This window comes from Suricata suricatta, chromosome 6 (assembly GCF_006229205.1).
Source record: "Suricata suricatta isolate VVHF042 chromosome 6, meerkat_22Aug2017_6uvM2_HiC, whole genome shotgun sequence".
Taxonomy (NCBI): Eukaryota; Metazoa; Chordata; class Mammalia; order Carnivora; family Herpestidae; genus Suricata; species Suricata suricatta.
The window spans coordinates 119,404,493-119,417,495 of record NC_043705.1 but is presented as its reverse complement, the minus strand read 5'-3'; the positions used below and the strand labels follow the sequence as shown (position 1 = coordinate 119,417,495).

The following is a 13,003-nucleotide window of genomic DNA, read 5'->3' as shown; positions in this document are numbered from 1 at the left end:
ATGTTTTAGGTTTGTGAGGCTCGTTAGAAGAGCCTTTTGACAACATCTGCAGTGCTTTGACTAAATTCTTCTTTGTAGAGGTGGGAATAAGCTTCTTCTCATGAGGAATCTGTGTGGGAAATAACAGTCTGATTTGGAACATTGTGAGGCCTAATCAATAACAGGAGTCCTGTTCCCAGTATGAGCCAATAGTAAAAGGAGATACCAGTTTCGCTTCATGGCAGGAGCTGTACAGACATCTGCCATTTCCTTGCTGGGACTGTGTCATCCAGCAAGGCTGATGCAGCTCCCAGAAAGGGATATTTTTCCCTTTAATTAAACAAAAAATTTTTGTCATGAAGTATATCATATATGTAAAGCTCTATATATCCTACATTTAAAGTAAAGAATGATGAAATGAACGCCCAGCTTGGGAGACAGAGCTTTGAAGTCCTCTCTCAGCTCCTATTTCTCTCTCCTCCCCAGAGGAAATCTTCATTCTGTTTATTCTTCCTTCCTTTTTTAAATAGTTTATTAGATCTATGTATATTCCTAAATATTATGTTGTTTTATATGATTTCTTATTTAAAATTATTTATTTATTTAGGGTGCATGCATATGAATGAGTGTGAGTGGGGGAGGGGCAGAGAGAGAATCCCAAGAAGGCTTTGCACTGTCAGGGCGCTAACTTGGGGCTCCATCCCACCAACTGTGGGATCATGACCTAAGCTGAAATCAAGAGTCGGATGCTCAACTGACTGAGCCACCCAGGGGCCCCATGATTTCTTATTTTATACTGATGTTGTTAATGATGTCACAAATTCTTTTTTCAATTTGGAGGGTTTTTTTTCCAAGATGTTTTTGAGATTCATTGATGTTTACAAGTGAGGCTATAGTTCATTTTCAATGTGGTTTGGTTTTATTTTTAGAAATATACTACAGTTTTTCCATTGCCTAATCAATTTAAGTTGCTGTTTCTCTATATTATATGTTTTTAGTGACTGCCTTGTAGCCATCCTCTGTTTTATTGTACAAAAGTTTCTTTAGAGTATGTATCTAGTAGTAGACTTGTTAGGTCTTTGAGTTAAGTACATACTTTTACTAGATTGGCTTAATTATTTTCTGAAGAGTTTGTATCCATTTACATCAGCAGAGTGTAAGAGTTCCTGTTGCTCTATATCCTTGCCAACACCCATTATTGTTACACATTTTCATTTTTGCCAATCTGATTATTGTGAAGTAATAGCCTTGTGATGTTCATTTGCTTTTTGCTGGTTAGTAGTGTAGTTGTGCATCATTTTAAACTGGAAATATGTTTTTTCTTCTGAAGATACAAAAAGATCCGCAAGATTTTACATTGGTTGGTTGATGGTTTATTATTTTTAATGATATTTTTTAAAATAAACACGTTTCAAATTTTAATGTATTCTTGTTTGTTAATCTTTTCTTCTATGGTGCTTTTGCATTTTGTTTAAGAAATGAGTTTTAGGGTGCCAGGTGGCTCAGTTGGTTGAGCGTCCAACTCTTGATGTCAGCTCAGGTCATGATCTTCTAGTCTTGGGATGAAGCCCTATATCAGGCTCTGCGCTTGGGATTCTCTCTCCCTCACTCTCTCTGCCCCTCTCCTCCTCATGCTCCTGCACATGCATTATCCCCCAAAATAAATAAATAAAAAAGGAATGAGTCCTTGGTCTGAGATCATGAAGATAACTTCCTATGTTTTTCCTGAAGTTTTCAAGTTTTGTTTTTCACATTTCGGTCTAATCAATCCAGAATTGCCTTTTGTGAGTAATGTAAAGTTGAAATCATTTTATTTTCTCCTCCATAAAGATAATCAATTTCTTCTGCCCCTTTATTTTTAATTTAAAAAAAATTTATTTAATAGGCTTTAATTTTTATTTTATTTTTTAATTAAAATAATTTAATGTTTATTTTTGAGAGAGAGAGAGACAGAGACAGAGCATGAGTGGGGGAGGGGCAGAGAGAGAGAAACAGGATCTGAAGGAGGCTCTGGACTCTGAGCTGTCAGCACAGAGCCAGACAGCAGGGCTCGAGTCCAGGAGCAGTAAGATCATGACCTGAGCTGAAATTTGATGCTTAACTAACTGAGCCACTCAGGGGCTTCTATATTTTTAATTTTTTAAATGTTTATTCTTGAGGGGGGGAAGGGGCAGAGAGAGGGAGACCCAGAACTGAATCTGGCTCTTGGCTCTGAGCTGTCAGCACAGAGCTAGATGCAGAGCTCAAACTCAGGAACTGTGAGATCATGACCTGAGCTGAAGTCAGATGCTTAACCGACTGAGCTATCCAGTCTCTCTAAGGCTTTATTTTTTAGATCAGTTTTAGGCTCATTGCAAAATTGAGCAGAACATACAGAGATTTTTTTTTTCGTGTAGCCCTGGCCCTCCTACCTCTCTCATCATTAACACCCCCCACCAGAGTGATACATTTGTTACAATTAATGACCCCATGCTGACATCTCATCATCACTCAGAATCCATAGTTTGCATGAGAGTTCAGTCTTTGATGTTATACATTCTGTAGGTTTGGACAAATGTGTAATGACCTGTAGCTACCATTATATATCAGTCAGAGTAGTTTCAGTGGCTTAAACATCGTCTGTGCTCTACCTTTTCATTACTCCTTTTCGCTAACTCCCAGCAACCACTAATCTTTTAAATTTTTGTCAAAGAATTTATACACATTACAAAGTCAAACATTGTTTTTCCTTGTTCATAATTCTTACTTCCCAGAAAAAAACCTACCTAAATTTTTTGTTTTCATCTTTTATTTACCTTAATATTTCTAAATTGTAACTTTTTACTGCTGTCTTGATTTTTTTTTTCTGGGAAGTAAGCAAATTTCTTTTTCCAAAATTTTTATCACTCCATACAGAAATTTGACGATTAAGCAATGATTCCCCACTGTTCTCTCCTCTTAGCTTCTGATACCTCTGATCTACTTTCTGTCTCCTTGAATTTACTTGTTCTATATATTTCATATAAGTGGATTATGCACTGTTTTTCCTTTTGTGTCTGGCTTCTTTCACTTTGGATGATGTTTTCAAGGTTCTTGTTGTATCAGAACTTCATTCCTTTAAATCGCTAAGTAGTATTCCATTGTATATATATGCCACAATTTGTTGATTTTTCATTTGTTAATGAATATTTTTAGGTTTCCACTTTTTGAGTTCTGTGAATGCAATGAACATTGGTTTGCAAGTATATGTTTTTGAGTCTTTGCTTTTAATTCTTTTTGGTATATACCTAGGAGTGGAATTTATGGATTACATGGTAATTTTATGTTTAACTTTCTTTTTTTTAAAATTTTTATTCATTTACTTTTTAAGACTCATTTTTAAAAAAGTTTATAAGTAATCTTTACACTCAGTGTAAGCTTGAACTTACTACCCCAAGATCAATAGTCACATGCTCCACTGACTGAGCCAGCCAGGTGCCCCTAATTATTTATTTTAAGTAATTTGTATACCCAACATGGGGCTCGACTTCATGACCCAGAGATCAAGAGTCGTATGCTCCTCTGACTGAGCCAGCAAGGTACCCGTTTAACTTTCTGTATGAGGAATTGCCGAACTGTTTTCCACAGTGGATGCACCATTTTACGTTCCTGTCAGCAATATATGAGGGTTCCAATTTTTTCACATTCTTGTTATTAGTTATTTTCCATTTTGTTTCATTATGTCTTTAATATAGTCATCCTAGTAGATGTGAATAGTATGTAGTTTTTATTTTCATTTCCCTAATATCTAAGGTATTGAGCATTTTTTGATGTGCTAATTGGCCTTTTATATATCCTCTTTAGAGAAATAACTATTGAAGTCCTTTAGCCATTTTTATTTTTTATCCATTATTATTATTATTTTTTAAGTAGGCTTCACATATAGCACAGACCCCAATGCAGGGCTTGAACTTGTGACCCTGAGATAAAATCTGAACTGAGATCAAGAGTTGGATGCTTAAACAACTGAGCCACCCAGGTGCCCCCAAATAATTAAAAAAAAACCCCTACAATATTGTTAAAATTTGGTTTAGAGGAAGGTAGTCATTTAAGACTACTACTTTAAAAAAAAAATTTAATTTTTTGGTGGGTGCCTGGGTGGTTCAGTCAGTTAAACTTCAGACTCTTGATTTCAGCTCAGGTGGTGATCTCACGGTGTGTGAGTTGCAGCCCTACATTGGCTCTATGCTGACAGTGTGAAGCTTGCTTGGGATTCTCTCTCCCTCTCTTTCTGACCCTCTCTCACTCATGCGTTCTCTCTCTCAGTGAAAATAAATAAACATAAAAAAATTAATTAAAAACAATTAAAATTTTAGACACAGAGTGAGAGCATGTGTAAGTAGAGGACAGTGGCAGAAGTTCGGGGGGGGGGCGGAGAGGACAAAGAGAGAAAAAGAGAGGGAGAAGAGAATCCCAAGCAGGCTCCACACTCAGCATGAAGCCTCATGTGGGGCTCCGTCTCACGACTCTGGGATCATGACCTGAGCTGAAATTAATAGTTGGACACTCAACTGACTGAGCCACCAGGTGTCCCTAAGACTACTCCTTTTTTTGGCTCTAGAGAAATAGTATATGAATATAAGTTGCCATTCAGAATCAAATAGTGGGAAGAAATATGTCATTTATTGTATGAAACATAGCTGCAGGATAGGAGAGAAATATTGATGCTCTCCAAATTTGTAAGGTAGGAACCATTTAGACATTTGCATTTTCTCTAAAGAAATTAGTACCAGGAATAATGGATTTTGCTTACAAAATTAATTTCTAAATGGAATTATATAATTACACACCTTTTTTAAGCTCTCTCTTAAAAAGTCAGCTGAGAAAAACATCAGGTTTTGACTCCTCTGTTTTCTCTTCAGATGCATATTGTTTCTCAGGCTCTGGTTCATATTTTGGCATCACGTTGAGTCAAGGCATATTGTAAACATGGAATGTGTTCTGTTTCCTGTCACGGACATTTTTGGGCATAATTTTACGGATTTTGTTTTCCAGAAATTGAAAATATGTTAATATTGTTTAATATTTTGGCTGTGTACATTAGGAGCAAAAGGACAGAAATGGACATCGAAACTGCATAGAAGCTGATACATTCCATCGACTTTAGTTTTATGTGCATATGGGACTGCACAGATTCTTGTTGTCAGTTCAGGGCTTGCTTCTGAACTAGTTAACTCAGTGAAAGCACTGGTGCTAAGGATTAACAGTTTAGTTTAGAGCTCTCTGTGCTCTGAATAGTTTTGCATTAGAAGTCTGTGACTTCTAAACTAGTACAGTTAGGAATTTGTGATTTAATCACAGGGAGAAAATTTTGGAGTGTGACTACTTTAATAAAAATCTCTTCAGTCACTCAACTATTATTTATTGAACATCTGTTGTGGGTTAGGCACTGCTTTCCGCGCTGGGGATACAGCAATGAGCAAGGCAGATGAGATCTCTGAGCTCATATTGTTGGGGGGATATTTGAGAAGACAGATAACAGATTGTAAACCAAGTAACCAATCAAATAAAATAACTTAGGTATTTAATAAAGATAAACTAAGAGAATGAAAATGACTGATAGAGATATGTTCAAAAGTTTAGAAAGGGTGGCCATTAAAGCCTCTTTGAAGACGTGACATGTGACGAGACCTAAAAGATGAGGAAGAGGCCATTTAACAATCACTTCCAGCAGAGGGAACTGCAAGTGCAAAGACCAAGCTTAGCCTAAAGCGTTTGGAAGAAGGCCTGTGGGGCTGGAGCACCATAAGCTAAACCACTGCCTTTATTATTTTTTTTTTAAGACACATTTATTCAGCGTCATGATCAGACTATAACATTTAGCAATCAACAGCATGGGTGCAAAAAAAAAAATCTACATTAAAACCCTTTGTTGGAATGCTTTACACTTTCCACAGAACAGAAACTAAAATAACCTGTTATACAATTAGTCACAAATACAGTCCTAGAGTTTTTTGCCCATACACATGAGTATTGTCTAAAACATGTCTTCTTTGTAGCAGCTAGGCCCTGCCACCACTGTGCTTGGCTGAGTTCACAAATCTGTTGTAACCTGTAGCTTCCCTGTAGCTTTCCTGTCACTTCTGTGGCTCTCCTCTCCTGCTAAGCTTTGTTTCCCGGCAGTAATTAAAACCTTCTGCCACTGCCATAGCTACTGCTGCTGCTGGAACTGCCAGTCACCTTGGTTTCATGGTTTGGCAAAGTATTGGCCTCCACCACCATAGGGGCCAGAGCTTCTGCCTCCAAAATGTCCTCTTTTCATGGGTCCAAAATTTGAAGATTGATTGTTGTAGTTGCCAAAATCATTATAGCTTCCACCACCTCCAAAGTTGCTTCCATCATTACCAAATCCATTATAGCCATCCCCACTGCCACCATATCCACCACCACGCCCACTGAAGTTTCCTCCACGACCAAAGTTGTCATTCCCACCAAAACCACCTCCACGACCACCACCGAAGTTTCCAGAACCACTTCGACCTCTTTGGCTGGAAGAAGCACTGGCCATCTCTTGTTTAGATAAAGCCTTCCTTACTTCACAGTTGTGGCCGTTCACAGTATGGTATTTTTGAATGACAATCTTGTCTACAGAGTCATGGTCGTCAAATGTTACAAAAGCAAAGCCTCTCTTTTTGCCACTGCCTCGGTCAGTCATGATTTCAATCACTTCAATTTTCCCATGCTGTTCAAAAATCATCTCTTAGATGATGTTCTTCAGTGTCTTCTTTAATGCCACCGACAAAAATATTTTTCACAGTTAAGTGGGCCCCAGGTCTTTGAGAATCTTCTCTAGAGACAGCCCTCTTTGGTTCTACAACTCTTCCATCCAGCTTGTGTGGCCTTGCATTCATGGCTGCATCCACTTACTCCACAGTGGCATAGGTGACAAACCCAAAGCCTCTGGAGCGCTTGGTGTTTGGATCTCTCATTACCTCACAGTCTGTAAGTGTTCCCCATTGCTCAAAATGGCTCCTCAGACTCTTATCGGTTGTTTCAAAGCTCAAACCTCTGATGAAAAGCTTCTGCAAGCTGTTCAGGCTCTTTGGGAGACTCTGACTTAGACATGACGGCGGTGGGAGGGGGAGACTTCAATGATGCTTACTTGGCGGCGTCCACAGGCAGAAAAGCAACCACTGCCTTCTTATGTGGATACTGTGTTTAAGTATGTATTCCCTTCAGTATTGACCTTAGATAAAAATAAAAGGAAAAATCACATTTTTTTCTTCAGTGGAATTGGGTGCCTATTAATTATGTCAGGCCTCATTTAGGTGCTAGAGACAGCAATGAACACAACCCACAGAAATTTCTGCTTTCATGAGGCTTACATACTAGAAATACTTTATTACAGGGCATTAATACTTTGAGTTTTGTAAAATATATGACAAATTAATGCACACAATTATAAACACAGTTCTGAACCCTTTGGGATGGGGTAGGAGGTGAAGGGATATGATGGATGGTCGTGGCTTTCAGAATGCCTAGAGATGTGTGGTAAAGACCTCAATGAAAGTATGTCATGGTCCTCAAGTGCGCTGGGTAGAAAAACACTGGAGAATCAGTGTGATACACTCTACAGTAAGGTAGTTTTAGAATCCAGGGAGGCTACATAAACCATTTTAGCAACTCAACACATTTGAATTAAAACTGAGAAACAATTTGTGTTTCAGAAAATATATTCAAATGTTATGGGAATAATACTAACTTTCTTACGTGGCTGACTTAATTTGCTCCTGTGGTAAAAACAGTGATGGGCTTCAGATCTAGGAAACAGAGGCATTGGTTACCTCAGTATATAGTATTTTGTAGTTTTTCTTCCACATTCCAGTCTTGCCTGCTCTTCATAAGTAAGGATTATCTAATGGGCCTGTAACATTATTGCTGTGATCTTTAACTCTGACTTTATGTTTAGTAAGATAAGTAGATAAAAGAAACTTTTACTTTCTTAAGATAAAATAATACCCAAGTTATGCATTTAATGTTTGAGTTACAATTTTAACAAACTACAGATTAATTAATTAATTTAAAGAAAAACTTAGTTATTAAAAGGAGAGGCAGAGTTTCCTGGGAAATGAATACTATCTCTAGAGAGTGTTCTTCGTTGCGGTAGAGGCAAAGAGTTTCTGTTTTTGTATTTTCAGGGATACAAGCAGCAGTGGAAGTGAAGAGGGTACTGGTTCTTCTGATGATGAATTAATTGGCCCTCCTTTACCTCTTAAAATGACGGAAGAACCAGGTGATCATACGGAGGAAGGCATTGTTGGTCCTTTACCGCCACCTCTTTATGAAGAAGCAGATGATGATGATGATGACGACGACGGTGAATCAGAAGACGAGGAAGTAAGTATTTCAGTAGTAGTTTACCAATTCATTGGAATAGCACAGAGACCAGTTCCCTGCTAATTGTTATTCATGTGTGAGAGCAAATAAGGAATAGTTTTGAGTGTGTTACTGATAGCTCTTGTTGGAAGAACTTGTAAGGATGTACTTCAGGAACAAGGCAGTATAACTCAAAAAATAAGTGGACAGCAGGAAGCAATGTGTTAAAAAGGCACCTGGGTGGTCCAGTTGGTAAAGTGCCCAACTCTCGATCTCACAGTTTGTGGGATTGAGCCCTGAGTTGGTCTCTGTGCTGGGCGTGAGAAGTGTGCCTGGGACTCTGTTGCACGCCTCTGCCCAGCCTTGCTTGTGTGCATTCATGTGTGCATGCTCTCTCAAAATAAATAAAGGATAAATTAGGCAGTTTAATTAAAAATTGTGTTTTATGATAGATGCCTGAAACTGCAGTGTTGATCACATCTTTTTTTATTTTGATATCAATCCTAGTGGCTTTTGAAAAATATCTGGTTTCACTAAAATGTCTCTTTTAGAAAAATATCATTTTCTAATACATTTGATAAGAACTTCTAAAGATTTCTTCTGTAAAAATCAGGAAATGGCTAGATTTGGTAAAGATTATCATCAAATTATCTGCTTTAGACTGTTTTTGGTAAAAATAAGTGAGGTGTTCAAGTATTGCCGTTTTGAATTCTTCTGCCAACTTTGTCTCCCATCTTTTGCTTTTTCTCAAAGAATAACATAATGGAAGATACTCAAGTATTGTTTCTTTGTCTTGATATATTGGTTTGTTTTGAATCTGCTGTTTAAATGCAGAAATGTGTAGTATAACAAGGATTACAGATATGAAACTACCCTTAAAGTAAGCTTGAATGATTTTGAACCACCCAAAACACTATCTGTTAACATAAGTATCTGAGTATGTTTGTGCATGTATGTGGTACAGACTGTGAAACTGGGAGTTATTTAAATTAACTGCATGTATAATACAATGCTTATTGAAACAATAAAAATATGCTAATTTGAAGCTTACAAAATATATTCTCAAAACTCAGCATTAATCATAGTAAAAAACAACAAAAAACAAATTTCTGCACTGACATTTTTAGAACTGCCAGCAAATGGTGATAATGAAAAACAGACTTATCTTCAGTTGATTTTAATATTGTCTTAAGGTTCTTTTCAGAAAACACACCCCCTTATTGTCTATGCCAGTTCCACAGCAATGCTCTTGATATGCCTTTGAAGAAAACTCAGTCGATGCAGTAAAAGACAGGAAAGGAGAAAAAAGAGGTACAGGAAAATCTTGGTAAATAGAGATCACAAAGAAGAGGGTAGGCAGGAATACAAATGTATCAGTATTCTCATGAGATGTAAGTGGACTCAACTTGCCACTTAAAATTCTCAGATTACATTTAAAAATTTAGATATAGTTTGTTTACAAGTGATATATCTAAAATGTAATGGCATAGAAACGTTGAAGGAAAGGAATGGGACGCCTGGGTGGTTCAGTTGGTTAATAACATGTCCAACTTTTGATCTCAGCTCAGGTCTTGATCTTAGGGTTGTAAGTTCAAGCCCTGCATTGGGCTGCATGTCTAACTTTAAAAAAAGAAAAAGGATTAGAATATAGCAGGAAAATACTAACCAAAAGATAACTGATTAGTCTTATAAAACTAATGTAACACAAACTAATCTCTATGTCATAGTCTAATTGGCAAAATGAACGTCACTATTTAATGGTAAAAGGAAAAGTTTATTCTCCAGGAAAATTTGGCATCTTACTCTCCATGAATTTAACATAATATATTCAAAGCAAAAATTGACAGAATTACAAGGAGAGATAGACAAATCTACAATTACAATGGGAGATTCAGAAATTGTTAAGACAATTAGTAAGCATATAGTACTGAATAGTATAAATGTATAGGTGTATATATTTTTACTGTGTATATATAGAACCCTTATCTTTTTAAAATTTTTTTAATGTTTTATTTATTTTTGAGACAGAGAGAGACAGAGCATGAGCAGGGAGGGGCAGAGAGAGAGGGAGACACAGAATCGGAAGCAGGTTCCAGGCTCTGAGCTGTCAGCACAGAGCCTGATGCGGGGCTCGAACCCACAAATGTGAGATCATGACCTGAGGTGAAGTCGGAGGCTTAACTGACTGAGCCACCCAGGTGCCCCTAGAACCCTTATCTAATATTTTCTTTCCAAGCACACACAGATAAATCAGAAGCAACAAAAAGGTTACATCTACGTCACAACAGGCTATGGACGTGAGAAAGTTATGCTTACTTATTTGGGGTAGTTCACAGAGGAGGTAATATTTAACTTGATCATGAAATGTGAGAATATTGTGTAGTGAATATTTGTGTGCCCTCAAAATTCATATGTTGAAGCCTTAACCCCTAGTGTGGCTGCATTTGGAGACGAGACTCTTTGGAAGTAATTAAGGTTAAATTGTAGGTCATAAGGGTAGACCCTGGATGTTACAGGATTAGTGGCCTTACGAGAAGAGAGACACTGGGGAGCCTGGGTGGCCCCGTCAGTTAAGCATCCAACTCTGGTTTTGCCTTTGGTCATGATCTCACAGTCATGAGATCAAGCTCTCTGTGCTGAGCGTGGAGCCTGCTTGAAATATTCATTCTTTCTCTCTTTCCCTCTTTCCCTCTCCCTCTCCCTCTCCCTCTCCCCCTCTCTCCCTCTCTTTTCCTCTCCCTCTCCGTCCCTTCCTCCCCTCCTCCTCTGCCTCTCTCCTTCACTCATGTTCATTCTCTATAAAAAATTTTTTTTAATTAAAAAAAAAAAAAAGAAGAGAGACACCAGAGAACCAGGTCTGCATATAACAGAGCAAGAAGGTAGGCATCTAGAAGCCAGAAAGAAAGCTCTCAAGAGAAACCAAATTTGCCAACACTTTGATCTTGGACTCCTAGCTTCCAGAACTATAAGAAAATAAATTTCTGATATTTAAGACATCTAGTTTGTGGTATTTTGTTATGGTAGCCTCAGCTGATTAACACAGGTTTGCAAGGCTGACAAGAAGTTGGAGAACAGAGAATGGAAAAAAGGGTGTCATGAACAAGAAAAAAATTGCTATTTTTTTGCAAGTATACGATATGGTGGCAAAATCTCATATGGTTAGGCGTGGCTGAGTTTTCTTATGAGGGGGCGGTGGCAAGGTGAGGCTGCTGAGAACAAACGTAGAGATCGGTACAGAGAAGAGCATCTTTCTGGAGGACGTGGGATTTGAAAACCTTGTAGAGGGTTACATTTTGATGGACACGGTGCGTGTAGGCCACGTGCTGTCTGTGAAGAGTAAATAGCAGGAACAAAGGCAATATATACAAGGTCAGATTCCAGATGATGCGAAAGCCAACTTGCCCAGAACAGAAAGTTGACAAAGAAGGCCAAACTTTTGATGTGGAACTAATGTGTGAGTAAGCCTGAAGCGCAGCTGTGCAAAGAAGTAAACACATGCCGAGGTGTGGGACTCAGAAGCTCGTCCGTAAGCTTTAGCCTTTCATGGCTGTATTTAAAGCATATCGGGGGGGCGCCTGGGTAGCTCAGTTGGTTAAGCCTCCGACTTCGGCTCAGGTCAGATCTCACGTTCGTGGGTTCGAGCCCTGTGTCAGGCTCTGTGCTGACAGCTAGCTCAGAGCCTGGAGCCTGCTTCCGGTTCTGTGTCTCCTTCTCTCTCGGCCCCTTCCCCTCTCATGCTCTATCTCTCTCTGTATCAAAAATAAATAAAACATTAAAAAAAAAGCATATCAGGGGACTGATTATCAGTTTTCTGTGTTTTTGTTTGTTTTTTAGTTTCGTGGTTTTTTATAAGATCATACATGTTGCATCTTTAAAAAAATTTTTTTTTAATGTTTTTTATTTATTTTTAAAAGACAGACACACCACAAGCAGGGGAGGGTCAGAGAGACAGAGAGACACAGAATCTGAAGCAGGCTCCAGGCTCTGAACTAGCTGTCAGCACAGAGCCCGATGTGGGGCTCAAACCCACAAACCGTGAGACCATGACCTGAGCTGAGGCCAGACGCTCAACCGACTAAGCCACCCAGGCGCCCCACATGTTGCATCTATTGAAAGAAAATTGTTGTTTTACCTGATAAAATAGTATGCGTGGTCAAAGCAGGGTTGTTGATGAGTGTACCAATAACAGCCTTAATTTTAAGGTGTGTACTAATTGATAATGCAGAGTTTGTTAGCATTGTTAATGGATTAACTAAACCTTTGGAAGGGAGACAGAAGAAGAGTGTGAGATTCCTTATTTCTTTTCCAAGAGGAAAAATATCTTTTGATGTCTATCATAACTAGTCTTTCTGAGGCTAGGGCAGAAATGGTGAATAAAGCAGACAGCTTAGAAATTTGGAAAAATGAATGTGACTGCAGTGGCTTTCTAGATTTTGTTAAGTTATATTGGCCTTGAATGGAGTTGTTCAGTTTTCAGACTGTAGTTTTTTTTTTTATTATTATTTTTTTAATATTTTATTGTCAAATTGTTTTCCATACAACACCCAGTGCTCTTTCCCTCAAGTGCCCTCCACCATCACCACCACCTCTCTTCCCCCCTCCCCCCTCCCCCCCAACCCTCAGTTCATTCTCAGCATTCAGTAGTCTCTCAAGTTCTGCATCCCTCTCTCTCCCCAACTCTCTCTCCCTC

General features: G+C 38.3%; 1 protein-coding gene and 1 pseudogene across 2 annotated transcripts in view; one reads left to right on the top strand and one right to left on the bottom strand.

Moving 5' to 3' along the window:
* The window catches only part of WDR70 (WD repeat domain 70), a 296,048-nt gene that overhangs the window by 18,054 nt on the left and 264,991 nt on the right, over window positions 1–13,003 (top strand). For both annotated transcript variants that reach the window (XM_029940982.1, XM_029940983.1), the window contains one exon: window positions 8,136–8,334. In XM_029940982.1, the coding sequence (XP_029796842.1) occupies window positions 8,136–8,334 (199 nt within the window). The remainder of the gene's footprint in view (window positions 1–8,135; window positions 8,335–13,003) is intronic.
* Window positions 6,185–7,062, bottom strand: LOC115293208 (annotated as a pseudogene).